Here is a 25,729-nt window from a genome sequence, read left to right as displayed (position 1 = left end):
TTGCTCTTGAGCAAGGTCCTTTGTTTCATGACGAATCACAAGTCTTAGTCGGAAAAAGCAAAAGAGACCATTATATCCTACAAAATAACTTGTCATTGAAAGCTTTTGAGAGAGTCCCACATGTCCTCCTAAAACAATCAACATGGGTGGAGCAAGAGAAAATCTAAAAAAAGTGGCCAATTATGGTAGATGGAAAAAAGTCACATAACACCAAGCCAATGACTTGAGAGCTTGCATGAGCAGCTATCCTCAGTGATAGAAACTATTTGCCATGCCATCCCCATGTTATTATTGCATGCTGCTCCAAAAAGTGCCTTATACTGGAATAACAGCACATTATGGCAACTACACCTATTGATAACTAGCAAATAGAGGGAGAAAACGTGGAGGCAGTGATAGACTTTATATTTCTAGGTGCGAAGATCACTGCAGATGCAGACTGCAGCCAGGAAATCAGAAGACATTTCCTTCTTGGGAGGAGAGCAACCTTGACAAAATAGTGAAGAGCAGAGACATCACACTGGCAATGAAGGTCCACATAGTGAAAGCAATGGTATTCCTCATAGTAACCTATGGATGCGAGAGCTGGACCATAAGGAAGGCTGAGCGAAAGAAGATAGACGCTTTTGAACTTTGGTGCTGGAGGAAAATCCTGAGTGTGCCTTGGACCGCAAGAAGATCCAACCAGTCCATCCTCCAGGAAATAATGCCCAGCTGCTCACTGGAGGGAAGGATATTAGAGGCAAAGCTGAAGTATTTTGGCCACATCATGAGGAGACAGGAAAGCTTGGAAAATATCACGATGCTGGGGAAAATGGAAGGAAAAACGAAGAGAGGCCGACCAAGGGCGAGATGGATGGACGGTATCCTTGAAGTGACTGGCTTGACCTTGAAGGAACTGGGGGCGGTGACGACTGACAGGGAGCTCTGGCGTGGACTGGTCCATGAGGTCACGAAGAGTCGGAGACGACTAAACGACTGAGCAGCAGCATGGAAATGATCCTAACAGTATTGTGGCCTAAATGTTCTTACGCTCTGGAAGGGGGGAGGGGGGCTTTGGGAGATTGGCACCTGAACCTTTTAAAAAATTACTCTCAGAGCACAAGTATGTGACATCTTCTTTATTATCTTTTCTGTTTTTCTGTGCTTTTAATAATGTATGAGGGCCTATTGACTCTCATTGCATCTGTTTTTTTAAACTAGATTTTTACTTTTGTTTTTTTAAGATGAAATGTTTTAATTGTTCTTATTGTTCATTTTTCATTTTTCTATTGTAAGGAACTCATGGGTGACAAAGATTGGTGATGTATTATTAATTCAAAATAAACAGAAGATTGGAACAGAGTAACCTTGACCATCACAGAGGAGACAGTACAGTCAGCCCTCTATATTTGCTACCGCTAAGGGCTCAGAACCCCCACACAAAAGTACCAAAATGAATAAAAAACTATTTTTAAAACTTGAAATTCTTCTCTAGGAATCTCTTGGGCCTTCAGTGAAACTCTATGGCCAACATCTCTGCATAACCAGCAGAACAGGTACTTTACAACTCGTTTAGGCAGAATGCTAATATCCATTGCTCCAAGTAAGAGGATACTCAAATACTGATAATCTTGAAGAAAAAAAATCCTAACTGACCACTATGTCAAAAGCATAACACAATCCTTTGCAACCTAGCAGTCAGAAAAAAAGCTTTCCAAACTGTATCATGACATGTTTGTGACTTACCTGCAGTGTGTAGGTATGTTGCTCAAATGTAATGAGAAACATCTATGTAAAATAAGAAATAAATTAATATTTTTTAAAAATATAAATGAAAGATATTCATGAGATGTGTTCCCATACATTTTATTACTACAATTTATACATGTGTCCATATCTATATATATAAAAGGATAAAAAAAAATCGGCCTAGGACAAAACAACAAAACTACACTTCCCAGAAACACTAAACCTAGCAACACAACCCCTCATCCATGCCTCTACGTTCATACAACAAAAAGAAAAGAAAAATAAAGTCCTAATTAGAGGGTGAGGAATAATTGTTTTTTATCCAATTGCTGCCAGTTAGAATACTAAACTCTGCCTACTTGGTCTCCTAGCAACCTACTCAGCACAGGGGACAGGCACAGTTAGGCCTCAGGCCTCTTCCACACTGCCTATAAAATACAGATTATCTGATTTTAACTGGATTATATGGCAGTGTAAACTCAAGGCCCTTCCACACAGCTATATTACCCATTTATAATCAATGCAGCAGGACACAATCCAAGCATTCACAACACATGGACAATGTATAAATACAGTAGAGTCTCACTTATCCAAGCCTCACTTATCCAAGCTTCTGGATAATCCAAGCCATTTTTGTAGTCAATGTTTTCAATATATCGTGATATTTTGGTGCTAAATTCGTAAATACAGTAATTACAACATAACATTATGTATTGAACTACTTTTCTGTCAAATTTGTTGTATAACATGATGTTTTGGTGCTTGATTTGTAAAATCATAACCTAATTTGATGTTTAATAGGCTTTTCCTTAATCCCTCCTTATTATCCAAGATATTCGCTTATCCAAACTTCTGCCGGCCCGTTTAGCTTGGATAAGTGAGACTCTACTGTACTATATAATACTACACACGGACATAGACCCCCTCTACCCTCACCACTTTCACAGTACACGAACAACCAAATGCATACTAAACATAAAGACAACCATACAACAGACATTCAATACCACCACTACCTCAACAAGTTCTCATCAACACCACCAGACAACGCCACAGCAACGCGTGGCTGGGCACAGCTAGTCTCTTATAAAAGATTGGTATAACCTCCAGTTTGGTAGTAAAATTGAATTACTGTTTTGCATGTCTAAAAAGTGTGTCACCAACATGAAATGTTTGAAAAACAGAACGATTGAGAAATATTTTAATGTTCGTAAGGAGATGTTTAGGATTACAGATAGTATGTTCAAATTATCCTTACATTTATTTCCTTCTCTAACCTTTCCCCATCCTTCTCAAAGAGTGGGCAATAATCATCATCATCATAATCAAGCTTTTGACAGATATTGTTCAGGCTCTGGGCTTTCCGATATACTATTTTGATATCATCTGAAGCATTTTCTCTTCAACAGAGATTGGGAAGTTGACAGTAATTTGAGAAGGATAGTGGATAATCTAATACAGTTTAGAATTCCACACTATGTACTATTCAGATTGTACTGTCCAGATATATCTAGACATCACTCACACTGTCTTGTTTTTAAAGATAGGGAGCCCCTTCCTCCAAATTTCCCACTGCTATTGCTCAGAGGGAGAAGAGTAGCCAAACACATTCATTGCACCTTCCCTCCAGCCATCCAATTACTAATACTCTGGTCTCTAAAGGAGTAAAAAAAAAGTCTAACAAACCTCCATTGTGCTGGACTTAGGTGCTGCTGAACTTAATTTGACCCATCTTTCCTTCCCATCTCTTTACTCTTGTGTCTTATTTAAATAAGGAACCTGGGGGAAGAACTATCAAGTCAAATCTCTGTAAGGCACACACACAAATGCACAAGCTGCCCCAGGATTTCTTTGGCTAAAGGACCAAGTGTAATGCTTCCAATAAATATATGTATCCTCCTTTGGTGGTGAACCAGGAACTAATTCTTTTTTTTCTCACCAAAATATGCAACGTTTTTGTTGAAGCTAATTTTGCCTTGTGGGTCTTCTAAATTTTCACTTCTATTATCTATATTTTTGTACCAGCTCAAAGAATGAGGATTAAATCAAATAGATGCTTCTGTTTGATGTTTTGTTTTTATGTTGATATAATTTATTTGATAGGTTATGTCTTATTTTAATTTTAGATGTTAAGTTTTTATATGTTGGGTTATTCTTTTTTGCTATTATGTGTATATTGGTTGTCTTATTCAGGCATTGAATGTTTGCCTTTTTGTGATTGGAATCTGCCCTGAGTCCCTTCGGGTAGATAAGGCGGAATACAAATAAAGTTTTATTATTATTATAAATCTGCAATACATTTCCACACCCAAGAATAAATTGTTGTTGTGCATCCTGAAGTTGAATCTGACTTCTGGCAATCGTAACACGAACTTATCATGGGGCTTTCTTTCACTTCAAGATCTGTTCAGAAGGGATTTTGCCTTTCTTTGAAGCTGAGAGAGTGTGATTTGCCAAAGCTCACCCAGTGGGTTTCCATGGTTGAGTGTGGTTATGAACCCTGTTCTCCAGAGTTCCCCAACGCTCAAACCATTATGGTCACTGACTCTTATTCCTCTCCAGTATAACACAAGTATACTGAACACAAGTATAATTAACTTGTATAGATAAGACACAAGTTTAAATAACTTGATTATTTGTGAGAATGCTAGCAATCAACAGACACACTTAATATAGAAGTGAATGACCTGAAGTACACAATATATTAATATGCAACACATACACCTTTTAAAATTTCACTTTGAAAGTATTCAAAAAGTATCAAATTTGTGGAACTACTTCAAAATAGCTGATCCCACAGTTCTGCAAGCAGTGGCTTAAGACAGATCTTTGTTCCTCCAAATCTCAATAATTAGCCAATCGTAACAGCAGTAGACATGGAAAATGAAGCATGGGCAGCCCCCCAAAAGCTTTAAAGAATTAAAAGCCTGTATCTGGATGTAACTTCATAAGTAAAGTGATATTAAACATAGCATGTTCGATCAGATATCCCATAGAATATAACTGGTACCACTAAATATGTATTCAGTACTGTGTGACAATACACCAATAACAAAAATGTAAGAAATACATAGATGAATAGAAGCAGAAGAACATAACATAGCAGGTTACTCTGTCTCATCAAATGTCTTCCCAAATAAAATGAAGTCAAAGTAACTCACTACCAGTTCAGAATGAAGTGCAGCACCACCTGATCACTTTAGAAATCTTTAGATTACTACAAATGTATTCCTTCTGACCTAGTTCTTCAGTATGATTGCCTCTCAGATTGGGACAAATGCACTATCACAGAAAATGATATACAGCATTACAATGGACCAGGGATCATTCTAGTGAATAAAATAATTGCTTCACGCCCCTATGCTTACCCATACAGAATTTACTTTCAAGTGATTGTGCACAGAAGTACACCTATAAAGAGAGCTGATATAATGCAGCACATTTAGAAAGCACGATATTGAGAAGAAATAAAAATAAAAAAGAAACACCATAAAATTTCTGGAAACTGAAGCTAGCTTATGCAGTGGCCTTCTTTGTGATCACTATTGAAGTAGCAACTTCAGTTACCTTCACATGCCTTAATTCCTATTAAACACAGTGCCCTAAATCCAAATGTTAGTCCCAAGTAGAGTAGATTTATTGAAGCAATAGAAGATGCTTAGGTGTTGACTTACCATTCAGCAGTTAATTTAAATGCCTACTCTAGTTGAAACTAGCAACTGAATTAGGCCAAAACAAAAAGCTGTTATACTCAAGCCTAACTCCAATTTTCTAAAAATAATGACTAACTCCTTATTACACTTAGAATACCAAATCCCCATACTGGAACTGCAAAAAAAAAGAAAAAAAGAGGAGAAAGAATGATTAAGTAAATATATATAATCAAACACTACCCATCATTTTGACTATACAGTACAACTCCTGGTATCCGCGGGGTATATGCTCCAAAGCATACGCACAAATAAGGATACCTGAAATTGTGGATAGTAGCTCACTCTTATTTTGAATATATTTGAGCTGGAAGCATGCAATAAAATTACACTCGAGGACCTAGAAACACCCACAAACACCAGGAATATTGAACACAGAACCATTCAGTTTATTTGATTTGAACATTTACTATTGACATAAATAACAAAAAGATAGAACAGATCACAGTACACATGGTGAGTGAGTTCTAGATGAAAATGCTATTCTTCTGGTTGCTGGAACTATACAGGGAGTATCGTCAAGTCACATGTACCTTAGTGATGCAGTACTCATTAACCAATAAGAAATTTTCATAGAATACCAGATGATGGGTTTCAGTATTAACATTTTACTCCTTAAAAATGCAAAGAAAGTAAAATATCAAATAAAATATTTTCCCTAAGACCCGCATCTCTCCAGCTATAACTTCAGCAAAAGGTAAACAAAAAAGTACCTTTGAAAATGTGTAGTTGGATTTATACTGCACCAAAATAGCTGAGCTTGGAAAAAGAACACTCTCAAAGCAGCAAAGAGAACTAATACTGTTCAATGGGGATCATGCACAACATAAAGAGGCAATGAGCTGTGATGTTTTCTGCTTACCTGCACAACTGGGTATTGGTAATCCATACAGTATACACCATACATAGCCAAAGGGTTCTCCAGCTGCACAGCAGGCAGACAAAGAAACAGGAACTCTGAGTCTGCGTCTCCCCCTCTTGCAGTCTTATACACAGGTCCCTGGCAGTGCGGTGCAATACTTGGCTCAGGCCTCTGGGTCTATACACAGGTTGATACTAGCTTAGCTCAAAATATACATAAACGGTCTAACTGGCTTCAAACCTTCTGCCTTTCCCAGTAGCTCCAGGGTTGCTAAACCTAAATGCACATGGAACGACAGAAGCTCTTATATCAGGATTCCTAAACTGAAAACGAGCAACTGTCCTGCAATTCCCAGAAGCAAGCAGAATGACAGCCAGGAAGAAGGGAATGCAGTAATGGGCAAAGAGGGAGGCAGCAAGCGAGCAAGCACATAAGAGCCAAAAGGATATACGTTTTGGGCACTAGGTGCGTCAGTGGGAACACACTCAATCTAGGACAGCAAAAGCATATGGAACTGTTTCACCCTCCACCCCCAGACCTCTTTTCTTCTTTTTTTTAAAACTGTCCCAGGGAGAGACAGGTGCTCGGATTAGTATAGCAAATCCTTTAGACGATGCAGAGGGAAGGAAAAGAGAAATGCTACATTGATATCTGCAATGAAGGAATTTTTTTTTACATAACCAAATATATGATCGTATCAGTTAACACCTCTCTCTCTCCCCCCCCTCTCTCTTTTTCTCTCTCTCTGCATTTAACCCAGACAGAGACAGCTGCTTGAATCAGAACTGAAGTGGGAAAGAGAGAGAGAAGGGAAGAAAGCAATTTGAATCCACTGAGAGGCCTTAAGTTATGCAGGATGCATGCTCTCAGCTGTTCCAGTCAAACTTAGGAGGATTAATTCTGGCCGTCAGCAAAGAAGATGGGAGAGGGTGAGGAAGGGGGCTAGGTTTGGAAAAGCCAGCTGCTCTTCCCATTTTAGAAAACTTCCTTGTACCACTCCAAATGGATACATTCCTACAAGAGGATGTTGGAGCCCTAACAGACATGGACAGATGCTAAATTAATCTGACAAAGACCAGCAGGTTCAGAAGTTGCTTTTGGAGTCATGGATGTCATGTGCGCTATTTGAAATTTGAGATCGGACCAGTAATTCATAGAAGGCTGAAAGCAGCCTGAAGGAAGCAGTGGGGTATGGATAGTACACTTTCAGCAAAAGCAACATACATTAAGATATATTTTACTCTTTAAAAGAAGCTCGGGCTGTCCTATGCAACATTAAATTCCAGGGTGTTGAGTATTTTGTGCATTGCAAGGCTTAAGCAGTCTCTGGCTGCTCAATCTCCTCACATTTATGAGAACAGGGAAATAATTGAAGCTAAATGGGTGATCCAGATACTTTTAAGGTTTCTGAGAGCAATGGCCATTATCACTTACTATCCTTGCCTATGACTAGCAAAATCTATGAAACCAATTTATCTACATCTAGAAGGGGGGTAACAACATTAACTGGTAAAATACAATTTGTGCAACTAAGACCACTTGGGCTCAAAATGATCATGCATCCAAAGTATCCCCACCCAATGCTTCTTTACAGTGAATGTTCAAGAACAGGCTCTCCAATCACTTAAAGCAATGCCTTTTAAGTTATTTGATGCAGAAAACCCATAATTTTGCCCCTTTTGCTAAGATTCACAACTATATGGTTAACTTATAACACTGAGTTAAACCATTCCTCTATCTCATCAATGATTCTCACCTCTTTCTGGGCAATGATGCTTCTTTTCTCATAGGGACTAAGCAATAGCCCTGCCCTGATTTACAGAGCAGTTGGATATAGATGGATTGACTTAATAAAGAAAGCCAAGGCTTTGAGTTTTTAAGACCTTAAGAGGTCTGTTGGTAATAGGATTTCTTGGAGGTATCTCATTCATAGGATTGCCATAAGTCCAAAGCTGACTTGATTACACATAAAAACAAATAGTGCTGAGTCCTTCAACCTAAAGCAATAATAAGCAACCAAGTCCAAATAACAGAGATCCAAAAAGGCCAGGCCCCACAACAGACCTATATACTAACTACACACACACACACACACACACACACACACACACACACACACACACATATATATAGGTATGGGATTTAATGCCAATAGTAACATCAACTGATCCTTCATCTGCTAAGCTTTTCAATGGGATAGCCATCTACCAGCTTTGTCAGTCTTCATTTGACACATGATGAAGATGTCAGGGTCTTCAGTAGAGGTATAAATAGATGCAAATCCAATATTAGAATGAAAAATGTTTAGAAACAAGGAGAAAATAATATTCTAAAAACATTATCATCAAGCTTAAGGTAGCCATTTGTGAACAAAGGAACCTCCAGTGGAATTTACATTTCAGTATTCCTACCTCCTGTTTGTATACAGTGGACCCTTATAGTATCCACTGGGGTTGGGGTGCAGGACCCCTTGTGGATACTATATTCCATGTATGTTTCCATTATACACACACAATAATGTAATAAAATACCGTCCCTTATATAAGATAGTGGACAACTCTAACAATTGCCATTGAATGTCTGAGAATCTGCAAAATGGAAGGTGGCTACAGCAGAGCTACACATAAGCGTAGTGTTCAACCTGTAACAAAAACAATATATATTTTATTTTTTTCAGATATTTTCATCTTGTGTTTGTTTGAATCCATGGATACAGAGCGCCAATTGTATATGTCTATTCCCAATTTGATGGAGTAAACTGGAGTCCTGAAAAGCTTATGATAGAACAGGCCTGCGTAACATGTGGCCCGAAGCTGGATGCGACCCTCATAAGGATTTGATGCAGCCCACAGAGGCTCTGAGTCCAAGTCTTAGAAATTGTGGTCACATACAGCATTACAGCAAAGTAGTAATTAGAACCTGTTATCCCCCCCCCCCCCCAAAAAAAGTGTTTTACCTCTACATGTTTCCTTTCTCTATGCACCAATGTTAACAAACTAACCCATGGAAAAGAGAATGCCACCTGTCAGGACACTGGAAGTGCTGATCTCAGGGAGGCTGTTGGATTCAAGTTAGAGCAGTGAGGAGCAGGGATGAAATTTTAAGGAGTATTAGTCTTTTTTCGACCAGGAGCTGGGTAGAATCTTGAGCCCCAGGTAATGTTAAAATTTACTCGCCTTTGCTACTCTTCCCTTTTCTTTGTCCCTGTCATGTTCTTCTCAGCCAGCAGCAAACCCTCCAATTCCAAATTGTGCATTTCCTTTATGAAGCTGTTGAGGGGTCTTCATATCAAAGCTAAGTTTTTCCCTCACAAGCAAGGAAAATGAATGGTGCAGTTTGCAGGAGACAACAGAGACAACCCAGAGGCAAAGAGAAAGGAAGGGCAGTGGAAGCAAGAATTGAGGCACTTCTTTTCCTTAGAAAAGGACTGCAATTTGCCACCATGCTGAGGGAGGTAGGAAATCAAGGCTATTCTATTTTGCTGCTTGCTCTGAGGGAAAAGCACCTCCTTGTAAACCCCAAGAGAGATGCTAAACCTACTAACAAGTTATGCAGGTCGGTGCTAGAATAAACTATAATTATTATTATTATTATTATTATTATTATTATTATTATTATTATTTTATTTCAAACCCACGCACCCTCCTGAAAGAGACTCAGGGCGGTTTACACATATAAAAAGGCAAATATTCAATGCCATATACAATCATAAAAACAGAAGCAAATATGCAAAGAAAGATCATAATTAAAAGAGCATATAAAATAAGCTCTATGGGAGAGGTGACATTTGGGCCTCCTAAAGTGCAATTAACCAAGTACTGTTGGTTCAAATGTATCACTGGATACATTTATAAAGGAACTTCAAAGTGAGACTTGTGTTAAATGCTGAATCAAAACATTCAGTTCTATTATCTTTGGTCTAAAAACTAATTGCAGAATATTATTCCACTACATGTGTGATGACCAGGATGTTCACATCATCATCAATACTGCTCTATGAATGGCCACTATCATCTTTTAAAATACCTTTAAGCTGTAATGTAAATATTGTGATATTTATGCATTTTAATTTTCCTTAATACTTAATCTTTTTTATGTGTATGTGTATCTGCCAAATCAAAATAATATCTGAAACATTCTTAACCACAGAATCTAGGATTCTGCTGTAACCAGTTTTCTAGGCAGCTTCAGGATAAAATCTTCCATATTCACCCTGAACACAACACATTACACTTTCATCTATATAATATGGGTGCAAGTGTCCAAACAGCCGTCCAGTACAGGTGAGGTTGTATTGGGGTTGAGGGAGATACACAGAATGCTTGGAAATACTTGGTTATCTTGGTTACTGACACCTAGCAAGAACTGGAGAAAGCTAGACCAGGTGGATTCAAGAAAAGGTTTCATGCCTTTTTACAAGGGAGATTAGTACTAGCTGCCTTGAAGAAGATAATTGTGCAGCGACTTTTAAGGAAAGCCTCTCTAAAGCCATGCCTTTGGGGGATTCTTAGCTTTATTTCTTCTTGTCATCTGAGTTACTATGAGACTGTACAGCTCCTGAGCCATGATCTTGATTTTATAAAGGGCTAAATGAAAAACAAGAAACTGTGGCTGAATTATGACAAGATAGAAACTCTGTGGATAAGTAGACAATGTGTTAAAAACTGGGGCTCTGCACCAACTCTGGAAGAACAGGTATATAGTTTAGGGGTACTCTTTGAGCCAACTGGCCTTAGTGGCTAGAAGTATTTTTCAGTAGCCCCTGGTTTGTCAGCCTCCCAAATATTCTAAAATTGCTACCATAATTACTTAATTATTTCTGAGCCCAATTCATGGTGCTAAATGACTTGGCGCCCAAATACTGAACACATGCTTCTCCCTATATTAGTCTGGCTGTCTCTTAAAAGCTTCAGAAGAATGTATTCTCTATGTATCAACTTTAAATTATGTGAATATATGTAAAAACAAATTATAAGAATAAGAAAGAAAGTCTCTTCTGTCTCAGTTAGTGAATGCCTGCCTCCTTACTTGTATTCTAATCTTTTTGATGTCAACTCATAAATTACTTGTTCTTCCAGGCATTTTCAATTGGTTAATGAAGCTGAGTGGTGGCATTGCCCATTTTAGGTATCTTCTGTTTATGTTGTTGCTGTTTGTTGTTATATAAGTGTTTTAAATAAATATAGGTGTTAGGTGTTAAAAAGCCACAAATCTTGATACACCGCAACCACTCTGGAACTTCACAGGTACCAAATCATTTTGGACGGTGAGCACTTGAAAAAAAATGCTCCAAAATTGCTTTTTTCAAACTAGGTGAGTGAAAAAATGTGGTACAATGTATGCATCTGGGCAGAAAATGTGTTTTTATATATCTACCAATGAGGTCTCTATTGGCTGTGACTAAAAGAAAGAGACCTTGAGATCACAGTAGACAACCTAGGCCCCTTTTACACAACACTGCCACAATATCCAGATTATCAAAGCAAATAATCCACATTATCTACTTTAAACTGGATTATGAGTCTACACTGCCATATAATCCAGTTTAAAGCAGATAATCTGGATTTTATATGGCAGTGTAGAAGGGACCCTAATTGAAATGTCACCTAGTCCCTTCTATACTGCCATATAATCCTCTTTATCAAAGCAGATAATCTACATTATTCATTTTAAACTAGATTATATGAGTCTACACTGCCATATAATCCAGTCCAAAGCAGATAATCTGTATTGTATACTGTGTAGAAAGAGGCCTAGTGTAAAACAGCACCAAAAAGGGGGGAGGTTTATAGTAAGGATTATTCAAAGAGAGACTGCAAATAAAATGCTGTTATTATAATATCCTTAAACCATTATCATACACAGTAAGTATTGTAAGGTCCAATCTATTACCGCATCTTGAGATGGAAAAGTCCAGAAAAGGGCAATCAGATTATTGAATTCAGATTATAAAATCTTTACAAAAATTTTGGCAAATAGAATGAAAAACTTTTTGATGGATTGGATTGGGGAAGATCAAACGGGGTTCCTACCATCTAGAAATATTAAAGATAAAGTGAGAATAATAGTAGACGCAATTGAATATTTCGAACAGAATAATCAAAAAGAAGTAGGTTTCCTAGCTTTAGACGCTGAGAAAGCCTTCGATAACTTAAATTGGAACTTCTTCAAATTTTTATCACAGGAATTAGATTTGGGCCTACAAATTCAAAATGGAATTAACAGTATTTATGAGGAACAATGGGCAAAAATCCAAATTAACGGTCAAGAAACAGGAAAGATCAAAATTAATAAAGAAACCAGACAGGGGTGTCCTTTGTCACCCCTTTTATTTATCTTTGCACTGGAAGTGCTACTAAAAGCAATTAATAAAGATGAGAATTTACAAGGTATTAGGCTCGATAAGCAAAATTATAAACTGCGAGCCTTTGCAGATGATTTAATTTGTATTATTGAAAACCCAAGACAGAATATACAGAAATGGATAATGAAAATTGAGGAATTTGGTAATGTGGCTGGTTTCAAAATTAATATGAACAAAACTAAAATTTTAACGAAAAATATGTCTAAAGTAAAGCAGAAGGAACTTGGTGAAACCTCTGGATTTGAAACCCCGGCGAAAATAAAATATTTAGGGATTTGGATCTCAGCTAAAAATAATCAGTTGCTAGACTTAAACTATTCAGTTAAATTGAAAGAAATTCAAAGAGATCTGGACAAATGGAGTAACTTAAATGTGTCATTATTGGGCAGAATTGCTATTATCAAGATGAATGTGCTTCCAAAGCTGCTTTATCTATTCCAAAACATCCCTATTATTAGGAAAGCTAGCATTTTGAAAAACTGGCAAAAGGCATTGATGAAATTTATATGGAAAAAACAGAAAGCCAGAATTAAATATAGTACAATGATCTCACCAAAAATACAAGGAGGATTCGGAGTTCCAGATTTAAAGATATACCACGAAGCATGTGCCCTTAATTGGATAAAAGATTGGATCAAATTAGAAAAGATAAAAAATTTAAATTTGGAAGGTTATGAATTGCGGAGAGGGTGGCATGGCTATCTATGGTATAATAAATTCAAAATAGAAAAACAATTTGGCAATCATTTTATTAGATCGGCACTAATCAAAATTTGGGATAAATATAAAAGACGATTCCACACTAGAACCCCCCTATGGCTTTCCCCTCTAGAAGCCAATCACCGTAGACTTTTAGGATGGCTTAAATGGCCAACGTATAAAGAAATATTGAATATAACTTCGAACACAAGAAACCCCCCACAGCTAAAAGAAATGCAAGAAATCCAATTAATAAAAATGTATCCTGGTACCAATATCTCCAAATCAAAGATATGTACAGAAATGATAAATCTGAAGGTTTTGAAACAGAACAGGGCTTCTGGGAAAGAGTTTGCCAGTTGAATAAGAATACTATATCTATAATGTATAAAAAATTATTAGAGTGGGAATTAGAAGCAGAGGGAATATCCAATGCAATGCTCCAATGGGCAAAGAATATCGGCCGTCCGATTTCCCTACATGAGTGGGAATCGATTTGGAGGAAAAAAATTAAATACACGTATTCCATGGACATGAAAGAAAACTGGCTGAAAGTAATGCATAGATGGTACCTAACCCCCAAAAAGATAGGATTTATGTATAAAAATACTAATAATAAATGCTGGAAATGTAAATCTCAAGTGGGCTCGTACCACCATATGTGGTGGAGTTGCAGAAAGATGGCAAAATTTTGGACGATGATGTTAGACGAAAGTAATAAAATTCTAAACACAAACTTTGCGAAGACGCCTGAGCTCCTCCTGCTAGGGTTATATGATGAATTAGATAATATAGATTTAAATACAGATAAACTATTTACATTTTTTATTACTGCAGCAAGGATGGTAATCGCAAAACAATGGAAAAGTGAGAAAGCCCCATCGAAAGATGCCTGGCTGACCAAATTGACTGAAATAAAGGATATGGACAAACTTACCTTCTTAATGAGAAAGAGCAACGGAAGAGCTATAAGAGCCACGGACTGGTCAAACTTTGAAGACTACCTTAAGAAAAGATGATAAGAACTATCTAATTGGAACATAAATGATTAGTGACAAAGATCGGAAGTCAAACCCCACCCCCCATTCCTAGTGTATATCCCCTCTCACAATTCCTAATCCAGACACACTTTTCCTACTGCCCTTCCTTCCCTGTTCCCCTGCCGTATGTCGTGTTATGTTTTATGTTTGATGTTTGATGTTTTAAAAGAAACTTCTCAATACAAATGATACAAGAAAAAAAAGATTATGAAATGGCTAGAGTATCTTATAAAATTGGGAGTATTTTAATTGAAAAAGAAAATCAAATGCAGGAAAGGAATATGACAGAGCTTTATAAAATCATGCTTAGTATGGACAAAGTAAAGACTGAAGTCTTCCCCTCTCTTCTAAAACTACCAGTTTCATGTGAAACTGATCACATGAACATTCAGATCAAACAAAATAAAGTGTTATCTAATAGAGAGCATAAAAATTCTGCAGTAACATATGGTAATGAATATTAACATGAGCAGTTTTAAAGAAGAATCAGACAAATTTATGAGGGATAAGTCTATCAGTGGTAACGAGTCATGATGGTTATATGGAACCTCTTGGCTTTCAAGTGATATATAAGCAATTTGGCCGCAACTGGAAGGATTTGCTTTGCTTGCAAATGTTGCAGTAGTGCACCACTGTGGAATGCTGGATTCCAGATTAGATGTACATGAGATTTATAGTCCAATAAATTAGATTTTCCAAGTTCTGGATCCAGCAGGGCTCTTATATTAATTGAAAAGGAAAACAATAAGAAAGCTACATTCAGTAAGAGGGGAAGGACAAAAAGTAAATTTGAACCATTTCATGTAGACATCAGAGGACTTCTGGAGGGTAGCACTTGCCAAAAATATCTGCAATCATAAAAAATAGAAAAAATAAAGCCACGTATACAGCTGGTCTCGCCCAGGAACTAGATACTGAACCAGATAGAGACATTCACAGTGATCCACATTAGCTTTCAAGTACAGAAGCAATTTACTTCTGCATACCAGCTCCTGGGGAGAAGCAACAGGGGGTGATGACAATCACACCATTTATCTATCTGCCCAAGTCACTTTATCTTAGTGTTGGGATCTGTAGTACTGAATGCGTGATTAACAATTATTGTATTTCTCTGCATACTAGTCACATTTTTCGGGGGGGGGGGGGGTGACTATTATGAAAGGAAATAATTTTGCAGTTATGGGGCTTCCCTCAGCTGGCAGCAACTAGGCCAAAGCAAGCCAATATAGCTCAGAGGGAAGAGATAACCGGGTGGGTGAACTCTGATCTAGGAAAGGTTGCCCCCTTGTACAACAGTCACACCCATCAACTGTGGGTGCGACTATTATGTGAGGAAAACAAAAAATACTTTTTGCCATTCCAAAAAGGGAGGTGGAACTATTATGTGATGAAATACAAGTAGTAACATTTTTCATAAAACATATTTTATGAAAATCTAAGTGATCAAATACACCGAAGTTTTTAAAATCATTTAAGCAAGACAATCTGTGTTTGCATATTGCTTCGAGTTTGTAAGAGAAAAAGAGAGAAGGAAAGGCATCAAGGACATTAATATTATGATTCTTGTTACTATGCTAGAGGCCTAAAATCTAGTACACAGGAAGACAACCCAGTAACTGAAAACAAGATTTTTCTTAAATCACCAATTTAAATTACAGAACACAAATGGTTCAGGTGTTTCCCGAATACATAGAAAGCCGACATTTGCTACCAATCATCCAAAATAAGTTGAATATTACAAACATTTGAAAAGAAGTAATTTTGGCAACTGGTATTATAAAATCTATGGCATGAAGTGTAATAAATAATAAAACTTTATTTATATTCCACCCTCTCTCCCCAAGGGGACTCATATTACCACCATAAAGCCAAATAATTGCACGGACCTACTAGGGACACAATGTTAATGAATGCTACTTTCATTGCTTCTTCATATACCCATTTAAGAAGAGGTCCCTTATAGCTAAAAAGAATCTGTGCTGGCAAGGGGTTTATTTAATTCCATTAGTTGTTTTATTTCTGAAATTTACTTTGCTAAATAAAAGTAATCCAAAGTGTCCTACAAAAGAAACAGCAATGTAACATACAATAAATAATCAAATTTTAAAAAGCAGTTACTGGTAGCTTATACACAGTAATTTGTCAACATTATTTTAGTGTGTAACAGATACTGGATGCAAATTCTGCAACAATAAAAGGTAGTCACTGAATAAAGGGCATTCACAAACTATGCTTACTTTTTGAACACACTAGTCAATACTATGCTAAGCAGTGGAAATATCAAAAGTGAAACAGAAACAATTCTGTTCCTATTTGAATATTCTAACAATTGGACTAAAACTAACACATGTTTTAAGTATTTCTACAAAATGTTCAAAGCACTTAACAAATCTCTCATACAACTCCATGCGAGAATTCTCAGGTTATATACAATGGTACTTTACAGTTCCAATGCCCTAAATCCTACTTTAGCCCTAACTAAAATAGACTAATTAAATCAATTTGATTTATCTAGGTGTTGACTCATTATTCAACAATTGATTGAATGGGTCTACAGTAGTTCTGAATGGGAGGCAAGAGGAAGTTTTAATTCCTCTTCTAACATTAAGGATTAGAAGGAAGAGATATTAATGAGCAAGATCTGACAGTGTGGACTAAGTATCTTCCCTGTTGCATGAGAAAGGCAAAAGATGACAACAGACAGAAGGAGACACATAATCATTTCTTAAAAGAGGAATACACAACTAATTGGTTTTAACTGTAATTCTTTGGGACATTTTAATTCCAAAAGCAACCTTGACAGGAGGCAACTCTCTTAAACTCAGGAAATGGTTCTAATAGAGAACCTGAGTTACTAAGTTCTTATCCATTTGAAAGTGAAATTTGTTGTTTATTCTTTCAGTCGTTTCCGACTCTTCGTGACCTCATGGACCAGTCCACGCCAGAGTTCCCTGTTGGCCGTCGGCCACACCCAGCTCCTTCAAGGTCAAGTAGGTTAGGTTCTGGGACACTAATTCTTTGACACCCATGGATAACAAAATCCGTAGAAATTCAACTTTCATTACAGCCAATACCTGGGTTATGAACAAGGTAGGTTTTGTAGGTTTGTTCTTAAATCAAATTTGTATAGAAATCAGAATAGGTACATTTTAAAGTGTAACTCCTGCCATTTTTTAGTTTTGTATATCACAGGGAAGAATTAATATCCCTGTAATGTTTGTTTTGCCGTCTGTGTCTCTGTTCAAGGGATTTCACCTCACTTTCTGTCCCTGTGACAACTGGATTTTGACAATTTTACATTATTGTGGAAACAAGGATAACTTGCAGGAGTGGGTTTCCCTTCTTAGGGGTAGATTCCCTCTCACTTCCTTTTGTCTCACTCCAATTCTTAGCTGTAAGATGTATGTAAGTTGGATGTTTGTATCTCAGGGATATCCTGTATATAATAAAATGGTGTCCTTATATAAAATGGCAAAATCAAGGGGTTTTAAAAATTAAAAACTATCAAGGCTCGGTTGGTTGAATCCATGGGTATGGGAAGACCAACTGTATACTCAAGGATCTCTGTAGGAAAACGAAGGAGCATGAGGGTTGTTGTGTGTTTTCCGGGCTTTATGGCCATGTTCCAGAAGTATACTCTCCTGACGTTTCACCCACATCTATGGCAGGCATCCTCAGAGGTTGTCTGCCATAGATGTGGGCGAAACATCAGGAGAGAATACACACAACAACCCTGTGATTCCGGCCATGAAAGCCTTTGACAGCGCAAAGGAGCATGAGTTTATGAACTAAAAGAAAATAGAAATCCACAAAAGATCAGACAAAGGCTTGGAAATTTCCAGAACATATATAAAATGCAACATCTTGGTACATTTCTGTCTGATCTTGGAAGCTAAGCAAAGCCAGCTATGATTAATACTTAGATGGGATACCACCCACAAATACTAGGTACAGTAGGCTACATTTCCAAGGAAGAAACTGGAGAAAGTCCCTCTAAGTATTCCTTGCCTAAAAGACAACTATTACATCCATATGGTTACTATAAGTTGACAGTAATTTGAGGGTGTCTTCTTTCTCTGTGGCAGAAGGAATGTTTCTGCAGAAGAGTGCATAGAAATCTACGATTTTGGTGTGTCTGTGGTTATACAGTAGTGTATTCATATATATCAACAGAGCAGACTGCTGCTATATGCAACTGAGCACTGGACTTGGGGTGGGAGAGGGGGTTAAGAAAACAATTTAAGTTGACTGACCTTTATTGTAGCCTCAGCGGTGTTCTAAATAGGAAATGTCTAGCTTGAAATCCAAACTGGCATAAGGCACACCTCTGTCTTTCAATATTGACACTACAGGGGCAGTGTAAGCCTTTCTGCATTACAGCTCCCTCCCTCACTGCAAATCTTCAGTCTGAGCATGGGGCAAGAGCATTTGTAAGCCCAATTTTAAGATGGCTAAAGTTTCCAGAGGTTTGAAGAGAAGAGCTGAGAAAAGATAATAGAGGGTAGGGAGTGAAGTTGCCTTACTCAAATCCCAAACAACTTTAGAATAAATAACTCTGAAGCGGATATCACAGCTGGAGGGATGAATGCCATTACATTCCTACACTGACAGAGAAGTTTGGAGACAGAAGAAAGCAAAAGTGATCTCTCTATCAATTCAAATTATCCTAGATTTCTTTCTATGAACCTGGGAGACATCTATGATCTACTGGGGAGGGCCTTCCCTCGGTCTCACCACCTACTCAAGCACACTTGGTGGGAACATGGGAGAGGGTCTTTTCGGTGGCCACTCTTATGCTGTGGAACTGCCTTCTAAGAGAAACCAGAATGGCCCCATCCCTGCTGGCCTTCTGCAAGCAGGTCAAGACTTCCTCTACCAACAGGCTTTTGGAGAAGGGTAAGGGGAGGCTCTGGGGAGAGTGGATGGGATTGGGGGCGGGGGTGAGTTTTAAACGCCATTTTAATGTATTTACAGTGTTCCCTCACTTATCGCGAGGGTTACATTCTAGGACCACCTGTAATAAGTGAAATTCCGCAAAGTAGGGGTGTTATATTTATTTCAATATTTACACACTATATTAGTAGTTAGGTAGCCTTTCTCCCCTCTGAAAGCCTTCTTCCTGCGCTTCTTCCTCCGGCACCTGCCAGTTTCCCTTTTGTGCATGCACCTCCCTTTCATCGGCATCCAGAGTGGCCCGGCTAGATGCCAACGAGAGGGAGGGCGCATGCGCAAAAGGGAAACTGGCACCTTCTACGCATGCACACCTGTCAGAAAAAAACCACGAAGCAGTGAGGGAGCAAAAAGTAAACCGTAAAGTAGGGAGGGAACATTGTACGGTATTTTAAGTCTGTTTTATCATGGTGTTATTACTTGTTTTTTAATTTTTGTATTGCTCTTTTAAAACTGTTTAGTGTGGAGAGATGTTAGCTGCCTTGAGTCCCCATGGGGAGAAAGGCGGGATACAAATAAAGATGATGATAATAATAATAATAATAATAATAATAATAATAATAATAATAATAATAATATCTCAACCTAATACACAACAACAAAATGCCCCTTTTCAAAAATGGCAGCTCCAAAAATAGCCTTTTTTCCAGGTTTACTGAAAAAGGAAAATACTATGGATTGTGGACACAGTGCAATATTTCAGTAAGGTAAAGGTTTCCCCTGACGTTAAGTCCAGTCATGTCTGACTCTGGGGGTTGGTGCTCATCTCCATTTCTAAGCCGAAGAGCCGGTGTTGTCTGTAGATACCTCCAAGGTCATGTGGCCTGCATTACTGCATGGAGCGCCGTTCCCTTTCCGCCGAAACAGTACCTATTGATCTACTCACATTGGCATGTTTTCGAACTGCTAGGTTGGCAGGAGCTGGAGCTAACAGCGGCCACTCACGCAATATATTTCAGTATAAGATCCATATTTATTCTCAGCAAAGAATGGCAAGGTATAAATTTAATAAACTAACAAATAATAGTGATGTGAGAGGCTCAAACCAAAACTTTCAGCAGCACAATGGAGATACTGAGAGAATCTTTACCTGTGTTTTTGTTTAATAGCATGGCTGGAGAAGCCATTTCCATATTTAGTATTACAGTGCATAAATGGCGTGTGTGTGTGTATGTGGGTTTCTAAATGAAAACTCTGGAGAAATTGGGGCTGGTGGATCTGTGTAATTTCTATTCTTCTGGATTTTTTCTTCTTCTCAATTGTAGTTTATGTATTCTTATGTGAACAGCAATAATTTGACCTGGAATAATTTCTCATCTATTCTTTCTTGACTGCCCCAAAGGACTATGTATACCAGGGGTTCTCAAAATTTTTAAGTGGAGAGCCGGTTCACAGTCCCTCAGACTATTGGGGGGCCAGACTATGATGAAATAGTCCAAAATTAGGATTGTTGTTGTTATGTGCCTTCAAGTCATTTCAGACTTAGGTCAACCCTAAGTCTAAAGTTTAGGACAGAGGCCAGGTCAATGACCTTGGAGGGCTGCATCCGGCCCATGGGCCTTAGTTTGGAGATTCCTGATCTAGATCTCATAAGACCATAGGTAAGCAAAGAGGCCTCCAAAGACCATCGAGATGGTCTCATAAGACCATAGGTAAGGAAAGGGGCCCTCAAAGACCATCTAGATGGTTTCATAAGACCATAGGTAAGGAAAGGGGATCCCAAAGGCCATCTAGACAATCTCATAAAACCATAGGTAAGGAAAGGGACCCCCAAAGGCTATCTAGACCATCTCATAGGACCATAGGTAAGGAAAGGGACCTCCAAAAGCCATCTAGATCGCCTCATAAGGCCGTAGCTAAGCAAAGAGACCTCCAAAGACCAGGTAGACTTAGGTCTACCCTAAGTCTACAGTTTAGGACAGGGGCTAGGTAAATGACCTTGGAGGGCCGCATCCGGCCCCCGGGCCTTAGTTTGGGGACCCCTGATGTATACTATGTAAAGAACAGACTCTCCAGTGCCAGGTTTTCACTTCCATTAGGCTTTGAAGCAAAAGGATGTGAATAACTAGATTGCTCCTTTGTTCTTTCATCACACTGAAAAGGGTCCTGGACAATTTGAGCACAGCAGAGACTTCCTAATTTGTTAGGTACTTTCCTGTACACCTGATTCCACACCTCACCTCTGTATGCAGACACCATACATGTCCCCATTCCCACTCAAGTGATTTCCCACAAGTTCACAACTTACGTACATTGTATCCAGAAGATGGAAGTAGCTTCTCAAGAATAGTGAAAAGAAAAGTAGGAATGTAAAGGACCAGTTATTTGGGGTGTTTCAGGCACCCCAAGCCATAGTTTCTTGATTATCATCCAATAACCCATCTTACAAATTAGAATCCGGTTTACCTGAAGGTTACAGCAGTTGTTCTCCATCTCCACTCTGGAGGAAGAGACCCCATATCAGCAACTCAGCAGTATGGAGCTCCCTAGTCTGGTACCAGCTGCTTGCCCAATTCAGACCTCTAATCTCTCTGACTTTGATTTAATGTAGCAATTATTGGTAATGTGGTTTGAAGGAGATAAATGCCCAACATGGGGCGGGCTGGCACTGACGTTCATTCCACTCATGATGCAAGAACAGTTTTAATTAAAATCCCCTTTATGATAAAGGAGCTGCTTGACTGGATGTTTCTGTGCAGCCCTGATATGGAGCTTCCTCTAAAGCGGATTAGAAATCAAAGTTTTCCCCCCACTCTTGCTCCTGGCAATACAAAAAGCACATGAACACAGTCACCATGTTGCCCAAAATGCAATTCCCAAACTCCAAGAATTGCTGGGATCACACAAGATTGATGCAGATAACAATCTTTCTCCAATCAAAGAAGTAAACCCTGATTCCTAAAGGTCAGGACACAAAGGAAATACTGATGCAACAAAAAGGGGGAGGGAGTCTGCTGCGACCCCCCCCCCAACAAAGATTTTCTCTTTAAAATCAAATACATACAATATTGCTCTCTTCGCTGACATTACAGGCAGCATTGCTCAGAGGGGGATTACAAGTCATAGCAAAAGAGATAGTCTTATTTTATTTTAAACCAAATAAAACAGGTCCCTAGATGGATGACTGAATTTAATTTGGCAAAACTGTAGGAGTCCCAATACAGATGGATTTTAGAAAATATAATTTCTTACCAAATTACAAAAATACTAGGTGAGTAATGTCCCCCTGCCCCCCAACCACTATGTTTACTTATAAATTTTTCTATCACAATTTTACATATAATAAAATGAACATGTTAAGTTTTGCCTGATTCCTTTTATTCCTTTTGCCAGAAGCCATCTGTCATAGTGAAAAATTATGTGCATTAATACATAAAAGGCAGCACAAAGCTTTTGTCATTAGCAGACAGTGCAAAATGGAAAATGAAGAACCCCAAATTTGAATGCATGTCTGCTTTTCTTCTCAAGGTTACCTGCCCAAACTACATAATTCTGGGATCTCTGAATTCTGGCAATACCTCTGCAGAAAACTCTTCACTAGACACAGAAGTGATTATCTCCTCTTGAACTTGTCTTATGCCAGAAGTTCAAGACGTAGCTTTTTTGAGATAGTGACAATATTGCCTTCTTCAGCTGAAGGAACAATGCAAGTGACAGCTCAACTATTCAAAATGTTGACTGGGCTGAAGTAAACTTCTAGTAATGTAATTAATTATGATGACCTAAATACTTTAAATAAAAACTGGAGAACATAGGTCACTAATGTACAATACAGAGTCAACCACTGTAAAACTGAAATTCCTTATGATGCAAACAAAGAGAAACACGGGTCAGCGACAACAGGGCAAAGGCATAACACAGTTAGGCTAGTGAACAGGAAAACAGCTTGGTGCAATTAACAAGATTAAAGAGGGATTTAAAAGCAGGATAGAAAGAGCAACGGGCAAGATTGATCTTTACAGGATTAAAGCCAGAATCCTACTAAGAGTCCAGTGGTCCTGAGATCAACATCATGTAATGGGATTAAATCGAGAGCAGCTTTGTTTTTGTATTTGAATCCACCGCATATATACTATAACTGCAACATTTAAACTGCAAAACAGTTCTACAATGATATGATGGGATTGGCAGTGTATCATGGCCAACTACATGTACACAAAAAAAGACTAGAAAACAAATTCACAGGCAACAATTTGAGGGAAATTGATTGGCCAAACTCTTCAAAATAAGAAGGCATTATATATCTCTTTATGGTAAATATGACAGGATATCTTCAAAATGAACAGGATGGAGTAGTAGTAATAGTAGTCACAGGGTTTCATAAATAAAGGATACTGATAGCATCAATTGTTATTAAGATTCCAAGAAGCAACATATCTGAAGTTCTGTATCCCATAACAATGTTTTCAACACATTCTCACAGATTCCAGCTATACAGCAAACAACTTTTAACATTAAAAGAAAATGCTGCTAGTGTTCAATTTCCACTTTTAAATGTCACTCTTCCAGAGTGGCAATAATCTGAAACTCAAATTTAGAAGAGGTGAACAAAGTAAAGTGAAAACAAATAATTATTAGTGCTACAACAATTACAAAATAAAATAAGTGTCCCCTCAAGCTTAGTACCTCTGCATTCAAGGGCAAGTTTGAACATTTTACTACTTCATGATCTTTGCTCCGTATGAAAATATTTAAAATATTTTAAAACACCACTGTAGTGATTTCTACTGCCTCTGGATGGGTAGGAAGTAAAGATTATGTACCTTATCACATTTTAAAAAATTCCCTATCTGACCATGTTTCACTGATACAGACTAAATACGGGAGACTACCCATGTTCAGGTTGAGAATCATGAGGACAACGTGGAAGCACGCCGGAAAGTGTGATGGGCAAGTGGGTGGTATGGGTGATGCAGGGTGCCAGGTGTGCTGTCCCTGCGTCAAGGACATCAATATGATGGCAATCCCCAAGTCACAAACAAGATAGAGAAAGAAACTGAAAATTAAAGTAAATTATCCTCCCTTATCCTGGTATACCTAATAGATATATTTTAACTATACACTTAAGAAAAGCACTAAAGAATTTCAGATTAAAACCAACTTGTGTTTTCTAGTTGTGTGAAAGACCATGACAACTTATGGATCACTGTAAAAGAAATGACTGCAACACAGCATCTAATTGTCCTGATGAGTAATCTATGCTTTGGGCAATAGAATGACTACTATTGGTTGCCAATTAGTTTCTGGGCAAAATTCAAAGGGTTGATTATAATTTTTAAAACCCTACATGGTTTGAGTCCAAGATCACTTCTCCTGTACAATCCACCTTGTACACTCAGTTTCTCTGGGAGATGTTTACTCCAACCACCCAGAACCCAACTGGTAACCGTTACCAAGAAGACCTTTTCACTGGCTGCCCTTAGACTGTGCAATGATCTGCTAGAAGAAATCTGACAGTTACATGAGTTGTCAAAATTTAAGACACAACTGAAGTCCGATCTCTTCTGGCAGGCTTAAACATAAACAATCAATTTTAAACTGTAAATGTTAACTTTACATTTTATTAGTATTGGTGTCAATCTTTGTTCTGCATATATTAATATATGCATTGTAATAGTATTATATTTTATGTACTGTGTTTCCCCAAAAATAAGACAGTGTCTTATATTAATTTTTGCTCCCAAAGATGTGCTAGGTCTTATTTTCAGGGGATGTCTTATTTTTCCATGAAGAAGAATTCACATTTATTGTTTAAAAAAATGAACATTTATTATATACTGTACAGTAGTTGTCATCACAAACCAACATAACCAGACAAACTGAATCCTTCAAGAATTTCTTGTTACAACCTTTATTTGCATGTACAACTGGTATGTACATTTACTAATCCAGCATGCTCTGGTGTTCTGTTTGGCGGGCATGCTTCCAAACAAAATCTTTGCTAGGTCTTACTTTCGGGGGAGGCCTTATATTTAGCAATTCAGCAAAACTTCTACTAGGTCTTATTTTTCGAGGATGTCTTATTTTCGGGGAAACAGGGTATGTGTTTTAACTGAATTGTACCTCACTGAGGAACTGAAAAATGGTTAAGACTTGGAAGGGCAGCTGTGAAAGAATTAGATTTAAAAAAATTAAGTATACAGATATATCATTAAATGTCAACATCAAAATCATCTATACCATAGTATTACTTATTTCTATGTATGATTTTGAAAGATGGACAATGGTGAAGGCTTCCAGAGGGAGAATATTACAGGCATCATGGATTGCCAACCACCCCTATCCCAACCCCCCAAATCAATAGATCTTAGAGCAAATCAAACTGACTCTCACTAGAGAGAGAGTTGATGTGTTTTGCAGTTCCAAAGCTGAT

At 37.9% G+C, this 25,729-nt stretch overlaps 1 protein-coding gene across 11 annotated transcripts in view; it reads right to left on the bottom strand.

Moving 5' to 3' along the window:
* Window positions 1-25,729, bottom strand: part of rbfox2 (RNA binding fox-1 homolog 2) — a 244,094-nt gene that overhangs the window by 127,246 nt on the left and 91,119 nt on the right. The window contains exon 1 of one of the 11 annotated variants that reach the window (XM_062982991.1): window positions 6,304-6,807. The exons of the other annotated variants lie outside the window; for them this stretch is intronic. Coding sequence (XP_062839061.1) covers window positions 6,304-6,348 — 45 coding nt within the window. The 5' untranslated portion in view covers window positions 6,349-6,807. Of the gene's footprint in view, window positions 1-6,303; window positions 6,808-25,729 lie in introns of those variants that run through there. 11 annotated transcript variants of the gene reach the window in all.

This window comes from Anolis carolinensis, chromosome 5, assembly GCF_035594765.1.
Source record: "Anolis carolinensis isolate JA03-04 chromosome 5, rAnoCar3.1.pri, whole genome shotgun sequence".
In the NCBI taxonomy this organism is placed as follows: Eukaryota; Metazoa; Chordata; class Lepidosauria; order Squamata; family Dactyloidae; genus Anolis; species Anolis carolinensis.
The sequence above is the reverse complement of the archived record's forward strand: the minus strand, read 5'-3'. Positions and strand labels throughout refer to the sequence as shown.